Raw genomic sequence first — 19,960 nt, 5'->3', positions numbered from 1 at the left:
AGGTGGACATGTTTTTCCCTTTAGCGGAGGAAGGCAAGGTCTACTACATCAGTAAGGCAGCGCAGAAGCTGGCCAACAAGGAGTACATGACGCTGAAGAACGATTACAAGATGATACTCCATGTTAATAGCTCCATCGTGCCCTGCGGTGACAGCCAGGGGGCATTCCCAGCATGCAGTGCGACTTTGTGACCATCGCCAAGCTGGAGAACAGAGAGAAGGATGCCATCATCGATGTGATGGGAGTGTGTAAGAGAGGAGAGGAGATTTCCTGTATGTCCACTAAGACCAACAGAGAAGTCTACAAGAGAGGCCTCCACTAATGGAGACCACTGGCAAAGTGGTGACAGCCACACTGTGGGGAGAGGAGGTGAAAAAGTTTGATGGCTCTAATCTGGCTGTGGTCGCCATCAAAGGAGGGCCTGTCATCAGGCCTGTTTGATTTTGTGGGCAGATCTCTCTCTGCTTTGTTCAGCTCAACAGTAATGGTCAACCCAGACATACCTGAGGCCTTTCGACTGAGGGCCTGGTATGACCAGGAAGGCTACACTCTAAACAGCCAATCCCAGACAGAGACGAGGTCAGCGGGCAGCAAAGCAAGGGTCAACTGGAAAACACTGAGCGACGTTAAAGGAACACACCAATATTTTGGGGAGATTCGCCTATTTGCCATATTCCCATAGAGAAGATAGATACCTTTCTCTTACCTGTGCGTGCCTTAGAAAGTGCATTGCACCCCTCCCTGTTAGTCAGCTTAGCAGCTGAATGGTGGTAAACGGTATAGCTGCCTCCCCCCTCCCCCGTTCAGTCACCAGAAATACACATTTCAACAGCACCAGAAACCCTCACATGTACATGTAGTGACTCGTGTACATGGCCACAACTCAATTTATAAAGTGCAAAGTAAAAAATCCTTTAAAGTCGAAGTGAACCGGAGGCGAATGCAGTAGCACGAGCGTCGGAGACTGAAAACAAATTGAGAGGCGGACCATATGCGTGTCGATGATTTGATTTGACAATTCTGTCGACTGGCTTTGGCATTGGTCAATCATGGCGTGTTCCAACCCCAAATCGAGTGGGATTCAGCGTGTTGTCGTGCTACGCGAGTGGGATCCGCGGAGTACCAGGCAGCCACTTGCTTCGTGCGGAGCGAGCGGACAATCCGATGCATGGGTGCTGCCCGCCTGCCTGAAATCTCCGAGGGGAGACCCCTTACTACCACGTTCTCAAGCGTGCGCCTTTTACGCTATTTCTGTAAATACGATATTCCTGGAATGCGCGTTTTAACGAGCCAGTTACATTTCTTTGCATTCTTAGAGATTATAGTTTTTGTTTTTTGTTCATGTTTCATGCAATTGGCCAAGTTAGTAGTTAGTTTATGGGATAGGAATTCTGCCAGATGACAGGCACTAGGCCCCATTTTCTACTTCATTTGGAAGAGAAAATTATCCTGAAATGAAGATTTGATTGACAGTTGCATGTCATGATATGATTGGTTGAAATGGGGTAGAAATTTGATAGTACTAGGTGACGTCAGCAAACTGTAGATTAGTGTTATCAATGAAATCTTGAAAAATGAACTTTTGATGTGAAAAAGTGTGAAAAACTAAAGGAATTAGATTTTTGTGATTTTTTTTGCATACATCATTAAATAGGTGTACCCAGGTATTTGAACTAAAAGAAAAGTCATTTTTGGGTTCAGCTCGACTTTAAAGCAGTGGTACTCAACCTTGTCTACTCAGAAGCCACATTGACACAAAAAAATTGTTGGAAGAGCCTCAATCCACAAAATTCCCTTTCCTCCCTCTGTTTTCTTTTTTTTTAGATTTGTATTTATTTATTTTAAGTATGACTTAAAAGAACCACAACTACCCATAAAGGAGTCGCATGTGGCTCTAGAGCCTCAGATTGAGTATCACTGCTTTTAAGTGACATCTAATGGGGGGAGGGCTGGCAGAAAATGAGGACTGGCAGAAAAAATATTTTGAAAATCTGGCTCCCACAGAGGAACTGATTGGGCTATTACCCACTGGATACAGTTTGCCTGGGGCTTGGTTTAGCAGTTTGGAGATGTTCTGAGTGAGAAAACATGTTGCTGGACACATAGATCCAGGGATGAAAGTTAAAGTGATGATATTGGAGGTATTGTGGACCAACATAATGCACTAGCTACTATTAGATTTTGCAAATCCAGTCATTTCAAACAGTGTAGTCGTAAGTAGTAGTCGTAGTAGGATTTGTGTGTACAAAGTTGTGCCAATAACTTTCCCTCCCTTTCTTATTCCACCTTGATAACATGATGGCACTTAAACTAAGCAATTTGGCTCTCCTGCAAACACTGGCCTCTCTCTCTCTCTCTCTCTCTCTCTCTCTCTCCCTCACACACACACACACACACACACACACACACACACACACACACACACACACACACACACACACACACACACACACACACACAGTTGTAGCCTACTAGTGTGTGTGAGTCTGTTGCTGCAGGCTAGCTTCCCTGCTTCTGCTTCAAGACATGCTCTCCATCTGTGTCCAGTGTGCGGATTAGACGCTCATTATCCTCTTAGCTCTAAATGGCCCACTCCTGACTTCGCTGTTCATCTCATCTGCAGTCTAAAGACGCGACCAGGACGTGAAAAGATAAACCAGATTATTCGTGCGAGAGAGAAGAGAGCGAGGGAAAAAGGACCGAAAAAAATGTTCCCGGGATACACTTGTTTTAGTCTTTACGCATTACGCGTGGATTGTCGGGACACCCTCTCCATCCGCGCGCCTTTTGGGCAGAGTGGCCACCCGTCCGCTCGTTAGTGTGGCCAAACCACTGATCTTTTGCAGACTAGTAATCTTATCAGTGTCAAACCCTAGTTGCCCTTTCCTCTCGGACAGGCACCGTTTCTGAACGGTGTCGTTGGATGGCGCTTGCGCCAATTGTTGGTTATTTTTGTGGAAACTTTTATAGCAGACAGAGGAATCAGCGACGCCTGCCGAACAGGGACGGTTGAATGCGTGAGTAAGATCATGAGCATTTGACTGTTTTAAACTTTGGACCGAAAGAAGACATGGGTTCTGCAAGTAAAGGAAGGAGTCTTTTATACTTACTTCTGTTCGCAATATGGACGGCCAACGTTTGCGTTTGTGCAAGACGATCAAACGCTCGGAGATCTGGTAAGTTCACCAGCTTAAAACAGGCAGAGGTGACAATGTGATGATGATGATAACAACAACAACAACAATAGTCATCAAAATAGAATAACCTATATTAAAATAGACTATAAACGCCATCTAGCCTATGTGTGTGGAATTACATTTGATAGAATATGAAACAGGGATCAGCAGTTGTTTGCAAACAAGAAACATTAGTTTGATTGCACACCAGAGCCTTATATCACTGTAGTGATTCTGTAGATAATGCATTTAACTGCATTGCATCTAAGTACCATTGCACTGTTAGTGTTAAGCATGCTTTAATATTTTGTTGTATATATTACATGGAACATAACCTTTTGCAGATTCCCTTAAAACAAGGTGATATCAAATTAATCAAAATGACTGGTACATGGGAAAACTATCACCTGCATATTTGCTCAACATTTAATTGAGCTAAACACCAATAACAAGAAAAACAGCTTGGTTAACAGTGTCATATGGTTTACGCTTTTAAAATATCTACATGTATAGGCTACTTTTCAGCACTGGACAGCTGTATCACTCTAAACACCGTTATACAAACGAGTAGGCTATAAGTGAACACTTTTTGCACAATGACAGCCACCATTAAAATGTGTGAGTATGTGAAACTGAAACCTGTCCTGTCCAAAACACTCTCTCCCAGTCTAATACTGGAGGCATGAAAATTCTGTTAAGACAGAGATGGAAAAGAGGACATAATGCAGTGGAGGATTTTTCTTCTACTAAACAAACTATAAATTGTGTTGAAAAACCTGACATAGCATGTGCAATATACAAGACATTTTGTAGTTTCAGACTGACACACTCCCAGCTTGGTATGCTCCTTTGACCCTAGTCTGTCTGTCTGTCTGTCTGTCTGTCTGTCTGTCTGTCTGTCTGTCTGTCTGTCTGTCTGTCTGTCTGTCTCGTATCTACGTAGCCTGTGCACATTGCCTATAGACCTGTGCCAAAGCATTACAACCATTGATTAAAACCATAAATGACATATAAATCATGTAAAATACTGAAATAACCTGCATATCTAGATAATAACACTGATGATTACAAAAATAGTCATATAGCCTACTGTCATAGGCAAAGTCAAAAGAAGGGATTACAGATTTGATGAGTTTCTTTCTCTCTTTTTTTATAAAGTTCCAGCCAGCCACTATTTTCACCTGACATTGAGGAGTTTCACCAGCAGGACGTAGCATAGGCTAGCGCGTGGGAGGATCACGCTATTCCCCCTAGTCCGCTATTGTAGCGACCAGGACGCATACCCTTTATCTGGCTTCCCACCTGCAGACACAGACAATCGTGCCTGTATGGACGCCCGTTCAAGCCGGAGGCAACATGGGGGTTTGAACCTGCGACCCTCATGTTGGTAGGCAGGGAATCTACCTCTGCACTACCTGGATGCCCAGATTTGATAGGTTTCTTACGGCGTGACATTACATACAGTACTTAACACCATTGTTATTAGCTTGAATGTGCAACGTACAAAATGTTATGTCAGGTGCTGCACAGGAGACTCCAGCTGATGGAGGAACCATGGTGATCTCGTCCAAGTCACGGAACAGTGGATCAGCTTTTTACCCACTCACAGATAATTAAGTCACTTGCTAATCCTGTCTACAAGAGTTTGTTGGATTTGGAAAAGGCCTATGACCACGGCCTCTCTGCGGTGTACGGGATGCTGCGGCCAGGTCCCTGCACATGTAGAGATGGAACAATATGAAAATTTCATATCACGATTATAGTGACCAGAATTATCACGGTTATCATTAAAACCAGTTATCGTTACATCCCTGTGCACATGTTCGCATTCTCTGAATCAAGCCAGGCTCATTCAAGGTGGAGTGATGCCAATAGGTCAGGAGAGTGCACCTGATGTCTGGAGAGTGTGCCTTTAAGCTGGCATCCATGTTGCTTGCAGATGATTGATAGTCTTTTTGACCTCATTGGGCTGTCATCACACATTGGAGCGGCTTGCAGTTGAGTGTGAGTGTCACACCAATCTGACACCACCCATGAGCTGTGGGTGGTGTCAGAATCCCACTGCAGCAGGTACAAATGGCTGAAATTAAGTTTCTCAGAGGATCACTGTCTCCACGACAGGCAGGGTGAGGAACTCAGCGATTCGGGAGTTACCACTAAATCTGTTATCTGACCTGCCTTTTGATACCTTGCACTTGTTCTATGTATTCAGAATGCTCTCCTTTATGGAATGACACATTATATTGCATTTACGAACACACCCTCCTTAGCATTTGATCCCTCATTGTATTGAAAACGACAACTTTCGATTCATACTACCCCGCACATGAAATTATGCTCTTTCCATCTTAGGTATATCCTATTTTTGAATTAGGTAATTAGGGCTGATTAAATGATCAAAAATGGCCAATTAGTGGCCAAACTGCGTCAAGACAGGTTCAGCACCATGGAGAGCTGCAGAGTGGAGGAGCCCACAGGTGCTCCAGAGTGGACGAGCTCCAGCTGAGTGGAGTTATAATCAGCCAATTGAAGTGGACTATGAAAACCCTCTGGGGAGAGAGGAGAGGCTGCATGCCAACTCTGTGAGCGAGGCCTGACTACATGGCCAGTCACACAGGGACGCTAGTTGATAGAGATGAGGAAGCTCCTTTTCTATCCGTGTTAATTCTAGATGCTAAGTTCACCTGTAGGTGAGCAGGGCCACGCTGGAGGAAGGACGGAAGGAATTCAGTTGACATACTGCATTTCAACCAGAGAGACCATTTCTTGAATGACAGATGATTTATTACATGATGATACATGAGCCTGTAGGCACATAAATATAGATATATTTTTGGCGATTAGACTCCATCATGATGTCAGCTTGATTATGACGTCATGATCAGCAGGGGTAGATGGATGCAGCCAGAGTAGATTGAATATCCCCCCCGTGGAGTCTAGACCTGGTGGTGGTGGTGAAGGTAGACTTGGTCTTGCTGGAGAAGGCTTCTGATTCTGAAGACCTCAGAGAGGCCTGGAGGAGAATGGGGTGGAGGAGGGACGCAGGAACGCACTGAAACCCAATGAGACCACCAGAGAGAAACAGGAGGTTTTTAGCTATGACAGTACACTATGATAGGCTGAATGGGAAGATGTGTCATACTCTGATTGGCTTAATCTAAATGTTACCGCCCACGAACAGTGACGCTAGGTAGAAGCAGGAAAGGGGTGATTGATGACTGAGTTTTATGAATGAGTGGGCGTGACATTAAAAGGTTTTCTCCTAACTGGGAAAGATGTGAATGAGGACAGAAGGGATGAATGAGACCCCGTGACAACTAAAGGGTTTCTCCTAGAAACAGGAAAATGCAGGTTGATTAAGGAGTGGGTATGACAGCTAGAGTTTTATCCTAAGAGAGTGAATGAATGAAAAGTGAGTGAATGAATGACATTACAGTCTCTCTTAAAGATTTTTCGCTAAGCTTCATTAGTCGCTCCAATGGAAAAGCAGGAAGAAGGGGAAAAAGGAGGGGAGAAGCAAAAAAGGAAGGATTCAGGAGGAGAGGAGAGGGGCATAGGATGAGTAGAGAGGAAGAGGAGAGGAGCAGTGGCATCCCTACATGAGTGTCCATTTTCAGTGAATTCTCTCAGACAGCGGAAGGTCACATCGTCGCCGATATTGCAGTGTTGGATTTAATCCTGAGTTGCTGCATTAGTTTAGTCTTAGAATGATCAACTGCTTCTGTCTGAACGCATGAACCTGAAGCTGTAAAGAATATAGAACGGAATGATAAAGGATAATTACTGAAAATTCACTTACATCTCCATGCCATTTGGAACTGTGGTGAAATTTGTTAGTCTATATATCAGTCCCGGAGCTTCCCAGCATATTTTCCGAAACAATTGACATCTTTGAGGACCGTTAAGGTATAGCCTACATATTTTTCGCCAGGCCATACCCATACAATCTAAGCATGTCTTAAATCACCAGCCTGTTAAATGATTATTGGGGGCGGGGGGATGTGAAAAATTAGGCAAGATCACATACTGCTCAGCTTGATCAGAATCTAGTGTTTCTTAAGCAGGTGTTCGCTTATGTGGCAACCTCCTATTATGTGTCCCAGCTATGTGTAGATCTTATGACAAAGTGCACCACTATGAGGCTGAAGAAGACTTGAAAGTCTCTTTCTGGTCCTGTCTCTCCAGGTAATGCATGCAGGCCATTTAGGGGCATTCGTTGTCTTGATGTGGCTTTTTTGTTCCTACTGTCCTACTGAGTGAAACTCAGACAGCTGAACATTGGATGCCCCATCTTGACCTCTTGAAGTGTCACACAGGCAGCCAGGTTTTGATGGCTTTCTACCTCAGAGCATGAAAGTCATAATGACATGTGCACTCAGAGCTCTGCATTATCACAAGCCATTACTTCAAGCTATAGATTGTGTCATCTCAAGTGGCCATTCTTTCAAAGACAATTTGAAATAGAGGCTCAGTGGCCGTCTTAAGTAGCCAATTGTCTGTTCAGACTACTACTACTTTAGAAAACAGACTGTCACTCTGGTTCATGATGAGTATAGATCCGAATGATCAAACAATTACATTACGCCATTTTAGAAAGTAGTTTGAGAAGGAATAAGTAACATCGTTATTTTTATTTTTATTTTTCAATAGAGGCAGGCATTTCAGTATGCTGAACGTTGGCTCCTGAAAATGGGTGTCTTCTATTATCATCACCATTATCACGCAACATATTTTAAAACTGTATATTTGCATTTGATTTAAACCCTATCAACATTTCCTTCCACAAAAATCAGTAAAATCATATTTGGCATTGGAAGGTATTCATTCTGGTTTTAACATAATTCAAGCTGTTTCAAGATATTTGCTTAGCTGCTTCACCTTGTATCCCCTTCCCCTACTACACTGTTTCTGATGCTTTTGTTTGCCTGTATTTTTTCTGTGTGAACCAGATCGTCTGAGTCCTCCGCTGGACATTCAGCTGGAGACAGTCAACTGCACGGCCTTCAGCGTACGATGGAAGATGCCCCGACGCCATGTTAGCACCATCACCGGATACAAGGTCGGCTAATCCTAGTAACAAAATGTGACTCAAATACTGAGGTAGTGCTTTGCGTCACCGTTTTTTTATCACTTCTACATTTTATGGTGAACTTTAAAAAGTCACAAGTTATCACCATCACTGGGTACTAACATCACGTTCACATCAGTGAAACTTTATTGTGTGTGATGATTATTTCATGTGTGTGTGTGTGTGTGTGTGTGTGTGTGTGTGTGTGTGTGTGTGTGTGTGTGTGTGTGTGTGTGTGTGTGTGTTTGTGTGCGTGCTATGTGTTATGTTATTGCATATTGTATCTCGAGAACCTTTCATGCGATTCACTACGCACTTGGTGGGTGTCAGTGGCGGTTTTAGCATCAGAGCTTTGGGTGGGCTCAGCCCACCCAAAGGTCATGGACCACTGAACCCCTAGGGGGGTCCGGGGGCATGCCCCCCTGGAAGAAAATTTTGTACAGTTTCAAGTAAAAATGGATCAAACTGGCGCACTTTGAGATCAAAATGAAGAGACTAGATCTATGAAGAACTACACACATCAATATCTTCTTTACCGTTCTGTGGAAAAAAAAATATTGTTTCCCTATATATACTATATATATTCTGCATACAGGTTACTATATGGTAGAATTATGCTTGCATAAATAATACCAAAATCACTTCAGGGGAGTTTCAAGTAAAGTAACATTTTGCTTTGTAGGCAAAACAAAAGTAAAATTAAATCAAAAGGGAACTTCCTAACTTATTGGCTGGAATAATATTCCGACAAGATAATAATATACTGTAAGCACTAAAGCAGGAGTTTGCAGTCAACTAGTTGAAATTAATATGTGGCAGTATTTGTGGGGGTCAAAATCTATGTAGGGTATACCACCACAAATAGATCAGTGTATGGGAAATTTTGAACAACAGCACTACAACGGTGGCATTACAAATGGTATTATGAAATTATTGTGGGAAAAAACAAGAATGCCACTTTTTTTCATGAACTTTAAGCAGAAAATTAAAAAAGTTTTAAAGCAAAAATAAATAATAAATAAAGATAATTTTAACAGAAACTGCTACTAATGACCACCATGGATTTGGAGCAAAAAAAAAAAAAAAAAATTGTGGGTGGGCTGAGACCATTTTTGGGTGGGCTAAAGCCCACCCAAAAAAGGCCTAGAACCGCCCCTGGTGGGTGTGTTGCTGGAACCTTGTGGAAGTGCAGTGTCGAAGCTTGGTGCAATTTGGACACAATATGAATACATTTTGACCAAGCACACACCTTTCACGAAGCGAACTTAAAAATACACGTGGGGCATCTGGGTAGTGTACTCACCTACCACTGTGGAGACCTGCGTTCAATTCCCGGCAGCGGTAGTTGCCGGTAGTTGATGTTCCTACAGACTCAATTGGCCATGTCTGCGGGTGGGAAGCGGCTGGGGTATGAGTAGTGCTCAGTAGCCACTGCACTAGCGCCTCCTCCTCCTCCTCCTCCTCCTCCTCCTCCTCCTCCTCCTCCTCCTCCTCCCCCTCTCATATTTCTTGGGTACGTGTAGTATTTGCCCGTCATCAGTTATTGGTTTCATGGTTTTCACTCATTCCAGCTCACGGCAATTTGAGCTGCGGCAAAAGACAAATAATAAGAAAGATCAGCACAAACTCAAAAGGGTTCTACCCCTTCAGGGTTTGAACCTCAATAAACCTGAATGGGGTAGGCAATCTATGCAGCAGCGGGGCGAACAGGCACTGCCATGAGCATACAGGATAGGGAAATGCAACGAGTTACTGGTGCAAGATTTTAGGTGGGGGGAAAAACAAAAACAAAATGGCACCAGAAACCAGCACTTTATCAGCATACAAATGACATGTTGATTCTCATAACATTTGAGGGAGGGAAAGAAGAAGAAGAAATAAGCCGTGGCACACCATTTAGACAACACTTGAGACTATCACTTGAACCACTGTTCTATTACATTATTAGGAAATGTAGGTTTGAATTCAAATAAACACTTATTAAGGCTAATCCCTCACAACCATACTTTGCCATAGCAGTTTGTGTTACATTTGAGAAAACTTTAGACTTTTCAATCGTGGGCATTGCCCCACATCTTCATCTTTATCACTTTGTTCTTCTTTAAAACGTTCAAAATGCAATGAAAGGCCTTCACCCCAGCAAACATCAAAACATCTTATCAGATAATGTCATACATCAATGTCTCCTCTTTTTCCTGCATCAGAAGCCCATTTTCTCTGCCAGCCCCCGATGCAGATAGCTCCCCATTGTCCAGCAAGATGGCCTCGAGGGCTGGATTGACATTTCCAAATTAAATGTCTTGGTGTTTTGATGGAGCCCCTTTACAGAGCCAAATTTATGTTTTTCAGGGGCTGGACTGAAATATGTGATCACACATCTTTCAGTTAGTCCCCTACAACTTTGTCAATTGAGTTTTGATGTGTGTGTGTGTGTGTGTGTGTGTGTGTGTGTGTGTGTGTGTGTGTGTGTGTGTGTGTGTGTGTGTGTGTGTGGGTGTGTGTGTGTGTGTGTGTGTGTGCGTGCGTACGTGCGTGCGTGCGTGCGTGCGTGCGTGCGTGCGTGCGTGCGTGCGTGCGTGCGTGCGTGCGTGCATGTTTGTTGCTCCATCCTGGACATCTCCTGAATGACAAGCTGTGCTTTGAGGACAGAAGTGTTGTGTACTTTTGTTGATAGAAAGCATTATGTTCTTAATCAATAAACAGACACCGAAACAATTGCTTCTCTCATATTTCTGCTTACATCGTGTAGACGGCACCATAAACAGTTGCTCTTTGTCTTTGCTTACAATGAGTATGGGTATGTAAATTGGATTCAACTGATTGAATTGAAATGTATTTAACAGTAACCGTTGGAAAGAGATAAGGGGGGAAGAATGACTTTGAAATTATCATCACGAGGAACCCAAATACCAACCACTCAACATTGGGGCGGAGCGACCCTATCAGCCCACGGGGGGCGAAGCTCTTAGGGCCCCCCCCCATCCCAAAAAAATAAAAATAAATAAATAATCCAATTAAGGCCGGCGACGAAGAAAAATTTGCCTTTTTTACATGTTTCAATCTGTTTTAGCCATATTTAGTGGAATAGGCTATCTCATTTTAAACACACCAATGTTATTGTCTATTGATTGAATTGCTCTCACACTCAGGCCTGGCCTGGCATGCAAAAAAAAAAAAAAAAAAAAAAATTGGATGGGGGCGTGGGCCCGGGGCGGGCGCACCCTCTACCCCGGTGTATGCTCCGCCAGTGCCCTGAGTTTGTTCTACCCTTTGCAGACACATCAACCACATGGTCACACATGTTTTAGGGGAGCTTTGTCACTGTCACTAAAAGTTTCTGACTATTTTCATACTTTTTGTACTATTCATATTACTTACCGTATGTTCTGCTGGAGAAACACCAGGGTTTGCCCCGTCCTGGTGTCTAACCTGGTAGAATGCGTACCATTAAGGCTTAGTCCTTCCCTTCAAATCTGACCTGTGCTCATTTGCTACATGTCCTCCCCTCTCTCCCTCCCTGTTTTCCTGTCACTGTCTAGCACATGCTATTCTATCAAATAAAGACAAAATGCCCCACAAAATGATCTTAAATTAAGTAATTAAATAATTAATAATAATAATAATAAACACTACTCTTTTATCCATTTAACAGTAAAGTTAGATTTAGGGTTCATTGTAAATAAATAAAGCGAAAGACACCTTTCTGACAGAAAGTGCATCCAACTCAAGGTGTGTAGCCCTAACCCTACCTATAGAACCCATTCTCATTCAGATATTTTGAGGTGAGAGGTCAAGGGATCCCTTTGAAAATGGCCATGCCAGTTTGTCCCTCATTATTTAGCATTATTTAGCACCCTTCTCGACAAGCTAGGTTGACATGGTTGGTACCAAATGATTCCTTAGGTCTTCTAGTTTCATATATGTGTAGGTATCCTCATGCTAATGTAGCTTTAAAAATGAGCCCGCCACAGCCTCTGAAATACAGTAATATTGGCCGTGGATTTTTATTTCTTGTTTGTTTTTTGTAAAATCTACGGTGGGCCAAATCTAAACGGAGCGTGGGCCACATTCTATCCACCATTAGACAAATGAGAAACATTGTGCACTTTGCACGCTCATTTCTAGCGTGCCTCACACGCTTCACATGCTTGCACAGCTCACAAGCTTCGCTCGCTCACGTGCGCTTCCAGTTGAGCAATTGCGCGCCGCGCGCCGCAGAACTCTTCGCCTTATTATAGTAGTGAGATGATGAACAATGATATTTTAATAATCAAAGATAATTTAATTAATTAAAATAATTTAATCAACAGAGTTGGAGATACTCAATAACAAAGTAGTCTCGCTTACTTACTGAACCTTCCTTCCTTCCTTCCTCCCTCCCTTCCTTTTCTCCTTGCTCCCTTCCTATCTTTGTTTTGAGGAAGACATTAAAAAGTATAGATCAGTTTGACACTGTGCTCTGCCATGTTTGTTTTGAGGAAGACATTAACAAAGTGTAGATCACTTTGTGTGCTCTGCCATATGTCTGCAGTGCACTAAGAGGATTAGTTGGCTAGCTTGCTGCCCCACAACTCACAGATTAGCATGTGTGTTCACAGTCACTCGGAAGTTCATAAATAATCCTGTTTTCTCGTAGTATTTCCTCCTCATGCTGCCTTATCTGCACTGTCCCTGCCTCCACATGTCTTGATAATGTGTTGTTGTCAGTGAGATGCTGCTATGTTGCCTTGTCAATCCAGGGCCGGTTCCAGAACAAGATGACTAGGGATGCATCCTAGATAGGAAGGGGTGATGGAAACGCCTGTTTTTGCTGTTTTTGACCTATCTTCTCCAGCTGATAACTAAAGAACGGAAAATGATATCAATAAACTTTTTTTTGCTGCTGATACAATAGAGTCTCATCGTTCTTTGTGCGTGTTCGGTGTTTACATAGTAATATCACACAATATTCTGTGGGCCTCGAGAAATCACTGAAAACGCTCTGAAAATCTGGCACTGGGAGCGTCCGTTCTCCAAAAGTCGCTGGCACTCAATGAGTTAAAGGCTGCAGTACTTTCAAAGGTTTTAAGTCCTCTGTCAAGAAGTGGCTGAGAGAGGGTCAGTCCTGTGGCCACCTATAGGCATTAGTGTGGTCTCATGTTGTTGTGTTCTGACATTGTGTATTTATTTCTGATCATCTCCTCATTTACCACTATGTGATCTTAGGGGATTGCTATCTACCTATGTGTTATATTTTACTGTGTTATATATTACTAATAGTAAGTATTATCATTTTTTGTACCATGTATATTGATTGTTTAGACACTAGAATTTTCTTTTATTTCTGTATTTGATATGTACTATGTGCGCACAGGACTCTGTGCGCCCAGGGACTACAGATGCAAATTATCTCTTAGCTATCTCTGGTGCAATATGTTTATTGTGTACTGTCCCTGTTCAAATAAACAATAAAGATAAAGATAAAGATTCTCGCCTGGGACGCTGCTGGCACTTGGGGGTGTCTCCCCATGCCTTCGGTGCCTACGTGCGATCTCATGAAAAGGGCCTTTCTGTGTGGAGTTTGCATGTTCTCCCTGTTGTTTCCTCCATATAACCTCAATATGGACCCCCCCACAAAAAACATGCAGGAAGATCGTCATCTGACTAGCGGCCCACCGCTCCTGGCCAGCCCGTGGAGGAGAGGGGAAAATAATTCATGGCGCCTCTATTTATGTGTGTGTGTGTGTGTGTGTGTGTGTGTGTGTGTGTGTGTGTGTGTGTGTGTGTGTGTGTGTGTGTGTGTGTGTGTGTGTTTGCGCGCGTGTGCATGTGTGTGTATAATGTGTGTGTGCATGTGGGTGCATTGTGGGTGCATTGTGACAATTGAAGACATGGTTTGTCCATCCTGTACCTTTATGAAGAAGTGATTCAGAAGAGGAAGAATGATGATCTTGTCAATATTTATGGGAGCATGAGATGTTGTCAGGGACTCAGTTTGGGGGATTGGCTTGGATCCAATGTTGATTGATAGTTTGTGACACGTTTGAGGCACCCAAATTGTCAGGTTACTGTATTAGTAGGTCATTCATCTGCTGTATTTTTTCTGATCATATCTTGTGTGTGTGTGTGTGTGTGTGTGTGTGTGTGTGTGTGTGTGTGTGTGTGTGTGTGTGTGTGTGTTATCAGATCTTCTACACGGAGATGAGGAGCAACCGTCCATTGGGCTCTGCCTCCTTGCTGGAGGTTCCTCTGAGCTTGGACATGCTGACCACTGTGAGTAGTCCTATACGGTTTTTAACAGGATAGTTAATAGGATAGTGTCCATGGGATAATGTCCATGTAAAATGTCCAGTAAAAGTGTTTTAAGTCATATATAATGGAGGGGGGGGGGGGTGGTGGTGGTGGTGGTGGTGGTGGTAGGATATTGTCCGTGGGAAAATGTCCAATTTGTGGGGGGCTTTTGGGTCTCATTAACGAGGTGGATGGCAGTTGGGTGGAAACTGTCCATGTGTGGAGAGGTTCTGGTACTAACAGTTCAGACATGAGTCTTCTACCATAGGGGAGGACCCCGAAGAGTTAATGTACTGGATGGGTGGGGTCAAAAACCAGTAATCACAGTGACAGCAGTTCACCCTCCCATACACTTTAAGGCTTAGGCTATAGACATAGGTCTCTGTAAGAAGGTGACCCTCCAGATGTCTTACAGTATGTTGTGTTTAGATTTATTTTGGACTCACTCACTATGAAATGGCATGGCATTGTCTGTACTCAAATATTACTGAATATCTCTCCTCTTATTTTTTCAAAGGGGCAGGTTGATGGACAAGCAAGCTTTGTAAGTGTCAATTTTTTTTTACTGGATGAGACCCTACTATAGACCCTTTTCACGGGGGTCATTTTGTGTTGAAAAGGCAGGGTAAACACAGGTGCAAGCAACACACTAATGAGGGTTTCCAACTTCCATGATTGGAATTTGGAAACCCTCATTAGTGTTTTGCTTGCACCTGTGTTTACCCTGCCTTTTTGACACAAAATGGCCCCCATGAAAAGGGTCTATTGCTCTCTGTCACAGCTGACAATTTGTGTGTCTATACTTAGGTATCTATTTGACATACTTCCCAGTTCCCACCCATCTCTAATAATATATCATAATAAACTAAGCAAATTTGAGCTCTTGTGAATCCTCTACTTACGTTAAGTTAAGTTAAGTTACCGGTAAGTTAACTTAACTTAACTTAACTTAACTTGAGCTCTTGTGAATCCTCTACTTTAATTAAGTTAAGTTAAGTTAACTTAACTTAACTTGAGCTCTTGTGAATCCTCTACTTCCTCCCTTTCTCCCTTCTCTCTTCCTTCTCTCTCTCGCTCCATCTTGTAGGATGTGGAGATGGGTAACCTAAAGGTGAACACGCTGTACCGAGTCAGTGTTGGAGCATATGGATGGGCAGGGGAGGGTAGACCCAGTATGCCCAGAGACGTCAGCACTGCGGCACATGGTAACACACACCATAAAAAGTGACATTATGGTACTACCTTGTAACTGTAATTGTTATTATGGTGTGATATAGAATTCATATTAGTGTGGTTAGTATTTATACTTTATAAGTACTGTATATACTTTATAGTGTTATTATGTTAACTAGAGTTTTGGTAGGAATCCATTGAGTTAATGATATTATTTCTATTGTAGTACTTTTGTCATTGTAATGTTTCAATGATCTTCAATTTGTTTCTCTGCCAACAGAGATGTGCATGCCCCCGTCGCCCCCCGCCCAGCCTGTCGTCGCGGCTGTATCTGACACAGAGTTGGCGTTGTCATGGAAACTAGGAGAGAGCGAAGGAAGCGCACCTGTCCTTCACTTCCTGGTAGCTTACATCAGGTAAGTCATCAAGGATTCATTGAATGTTCGGCCAATTGAATGTTAAATAAACTGAATGAATGCTCATTTTTAATGAAGAGAACATGTATAGCACATGTGACATGAGGTCAGTTTTCAAAAACTATGACAGATTAAACAGTAAAGCAGAAGCGGATTTTCTTAATTGGGAGGAAATGGCGGCGACAAACAGCAGCAGTGTTATATTAAATTACGCCAGCTGATAACATGCCCGACTAGAAGGGAGAATGCATCACTGCTACTGCACCATCAAAAATCCAATACACACACACGCACACACATGCACACACACACGCACGCACGCACGCACGCGCGCGCGCACGCACACACACGCGCACTATGGGGGGTGGTTTGTGCCATTGACATGCGCGCGCGCATGCATGCACGCACGCACGCACGCACACGCACACACACACACACACACACACACACACACACACACACACACACACACAAACACACACACACACTTGTTTCTTTTCATTTGAATTGCAATACAGTTTTATACATAGTGTACTCTTCTGTTTGACTTTGAATTGCGTGAGGCTGTTGCTGGACTGTTCAGTGCAACCCTGCTATGTTTTGACACCAGGGTCACTTGGGACATGAGAAAGAATGCATTTCAGTCTTGGACTGATATTACAGTAGCTAGACTCTCTCTCTCACTCTCTCTCTCTCTCACTCTCTCTCTCTCTCTCTCTCTCTCTCTCACTCTTTCACTCTCTCTCACTCTCTCTCTCTCTGTGAACATGAATGAAGAGAGATTTAAAAAAAGCACAACACAAAGAACCATCATCCTTGACTGTCCTGATCCTGAGGAAGAGAGAGAAGGGAGGCGAGAGAGAGAGAAAGAGAGAGAGAGAGAGAGAGAGAGATAGAGAGAGTTACTGTGTGAGAGAGAAACGTACATGAGTCAGTGTCTGTGTTTGCATGTGAGGGAATTTTCCTCAAACAAGAGCCATCTCAGAGGCAATCCCCCCCCCCCCCACACACACACACACACACATCAAAATAAATGTGACTGGGGACAGATGACTCTATTCAACATACAGTCGTGGCTCGAGGCGCCTGTCCAAGTCACCAAAAAAGTGAGGACAAAGATTGAAGTTGGAGATGATAGGCAGAGTAGAACGAGAGATTGAGATGGTCCCGTTTCCTGTACTTTGAGGCAAAAGAAGACTATTATGAAGCCTCATAAACAGTAACATCACGTGAAAAATATGTCAAGTCAAGTCAGCACCAGTGGCTCCTGCATTGCATTACTGGCTTTCCTGGTGAGGCTAAGCAGGTCTGGCCTAGGATACTCCTTGGAGTGGAGACTGGTGCTGGAAGTGGTGGTGGAGGACCAGTAGGAGGTGCTCTTCCCCTCTGGTCTGAATGGTCTGATCATGAATAATCTGGTCTGATGAATAATCTCCCCAATGCTCCAGGGCAGAGACAGGTACTCTGTCCTGTGAGTGAGCACCGTCCTAGATGTTAAACCGAGGTCCTGAATCTCTGTGGTCATTAAAATCACATCTGCACTCTTCACAAGAGTAGGGGAGTAACCCCAGTGCCCTGGCTAAATTCCCAAAACAGGCCTTCCTTCAATCATGGCCACCTAAACCCTTGTTACTTAATTGGCACATTCAGTCCTCAACTCTCCACCATGATAGCTGATGTGTGGTGAGTGTTCTGGCGCAAACTGGCTGCTGTGCATCACCCAGGGGGGTGCTACACATTGGTGGTGGATGAGTTGAGTTCCCTCCCCTGATATGTGAGATTGTTTTGACTCTGAAAATGTTTTATTCATAACTATAGTATAATAGTCATTACATTCTTTGTAATTAGTTGTACGCCCTTTTAAATGCAAATGTGGTATCTGAATATGAAACAGCAAGGTGAACAGGTCAAATGAAAGATCATTTATACAAATTCTGAAACATCCCTCATAAAACATAACTCTTAAAACACAAAGCTCCCTCAAAACAATTTTTATGTAAGTGTATTTTATGTGTGTAGTAATGCAGGGCTGACAGTCATATTCCTAATGTGGCACATATGGTTTTGATATTGCAACATTTATGTATTTGATTTTTCTTGGTACCCTTCGGATAAAAGCAAACTTACTTCATCCTTCATTCATGTCACAATGTCTATGTATGACATCATCAGTGATGTCATCAGTGACATCATTATTGACCAAAATCATCTTACGACATCACTGATGATGGGGCGCGGAGGGAGGTTTCGGCAGGGCCGATACCCTAGTAGTTAATCAAAATTAGCAAATTATAACTTTAGATATACTGTATATTTACATTATTGTCAGTGTCTTGAACTTTTTTATCCTGTGATTGCTTGATGACTTTTTCTCCTCATGGAAAAAAAGTGCTTATGAACCCAGCAGCATTTTAAATGACTGATAATGTATTGCAAAATGTAATGGTTATTAATGAAAATAGAAAACAGCTTCTATCAAATTTTCTAACGTTATCTTAAGACCTAACACTCTTTTATTCACTGATTGTATATTCAATTTAAATGTTTGCACGGCTTTATGAACGTTCTCTCTTCCTCAGGCCAGAAATGGACACGGAGTGGACGTACATCCGTGAACCCATCGAGTCAAACTCCATGGTACTGAAGGGGTTAATACCGGACACAGAGTACCAGTTTGTTGTGCGCGCTGTCAATGTGCACGGAGCCAGCCCGCCCAGCCAAATCAACAACCCCATGCGCACTCTGGGTAAGATCCAAAATCCACCTCAGAGCCTACAGTACAACTACAACAGCACAGCTACAACAACTACGACTGAGCAGGCTTTGCTCGTTTGTATGTAATCTTCATAATCAAACGTGTTGTGTTCATGGCTATGGTCACATATTTGAAACACACATGAGAAACACACAGCTTCATACTTCTTTCTTTAGTTTAGTTTATTTGCACATATAAAAAAAAATATGAGCTTATATCAAAACCTCACTGAGTTTATGCTAATTAAGTTATATTACATATTATACAACAGTTAGTTCCGGCCGAGCAATTTCATTGGACAAGAGGGATCCTACCAGTGCTGATATTTCACGATAACAGCACTGGCGCTTCACTGTGTGTAGGGTAGGCTATATCACTCCGCTTCACAGCTGCTCTAATCAACAAAACGCTTCACAGCTGCTCTAATCAACAAAACAAACACCAGCCAAGTTACATTGAACATCATTCACAAAGCGTAACACCTACGCTACAGACACCGCAAAGATGGATTTATTTCCTAACATAACTAACTAACATGCCTTCACCAGGCTCTTATTTCACTGGCTGTACAATCAATGGAAACTTGCCAGGGGCGGAGCGACCCTATCAGCCCAGGGGGGGCGAAGCTCTTAGCCCCCCCCCCCCCCCCCACCCCCCCCCCCCCCACCCCAAAAAATGATTTTTTTTTTCCAATTAAGGCTGGCGGCGAAGAAAAATTTGCCTTTTTTGCATGTTTGAATCTGTTTTAGCCATATTTAGTGGAATATCTCATTTTAAACACACCAATGTTATTGTCTATTGATTGAATTGCTCTCACACTCAGGCCTGGCCTGGCCTGGCATGCAAAAAAAAAAAATTTTATGGGGGCGCACTGACGAGTGGGCCCGGGGCGGGCGCACCCTCTGCCCCGGTGTATGCTCCGCTACTGAAACTTGCAAATCAATGTGTATGATAAAAAGTATGCAGCCTGCAGTTAATTAGGCTACATTTTCGGCAACTGGTAGCGGAAAGCTGAGGGGACTATTATTGTTGGCGGAGGAATAAATAGAGAAATCATATATTTTCTCAGCTTTTTGTCATTTTTGTAATCAGCTTTGTTTAA

At 43.0% G+C, this 19,960-nt stretch overlaps 1 protein-coding gene across 2 annotated transcripts in view; it reads left to right on the top strand.

Annotated features, from left to right (window-relative positions):
- Positions 1 to 3,070: 3,070 nt before the first annotated feature.
- Positions 3,071 to 19,960, top strand: part of egflam (EGF-like, fibronectin type III and laminin G domains) — a gene marked incomplete at both ends in the record, with an annotated part of 39,870 nt that continues 22,980 nt past the window's right edge. The window contains 7 exons of one of the 2 annotated variants that reach the window (XM_083645187.1): positions 3,071 to 3,176; positions 8,126 to 8,235; positions 14,410 to 14,496; positions 15,032 to 15,058; positions 15,602 to 15,719; positions 15,968 to 16,103; positions 18,683 to 18,849. In XM_083645187.1, coding sequence (XP_083501313.1) covers positions 3,071 to 3,176; positions 8,126 to 8,235; positions 14,410 to 14,496; positions 15,032 to 15,058; positions 15,602 to 15,719; positions 15,968 to 16,103; positions 18,683 to 18,849 — 751 coding nt within the window. Of the gene's footprint in view, positions 3,177 to 8,125; positions 8,236 to 14,409; positions 14,497 to 15,031; positions 15,059 to 15,601; positions 15,720 to 15,967; positions 16,104 to 18,682; positions 18,937 to 19,960 lie in introns of both variants that reach the window. The other variant, XM_083645186.1, reaches the window with a different exon arrangement.

This window comes from Poromitra crassiceps, assembly GCF_964638095.1.
Source record: "Poromitra crassiceps genome assembly, chromosome: 10".
NCBI classification, from domain to species: Eukaryota; Metazoa; Chordata; class Actinopteri; order Beryciformes; family Melamphaidae; genus Poromitra; species Poromitra crassiceps.
Note: the sequence above shows the minus strand (reverse complement) of the source record. Positions and strands in the feature narration are given on the sequence as shown.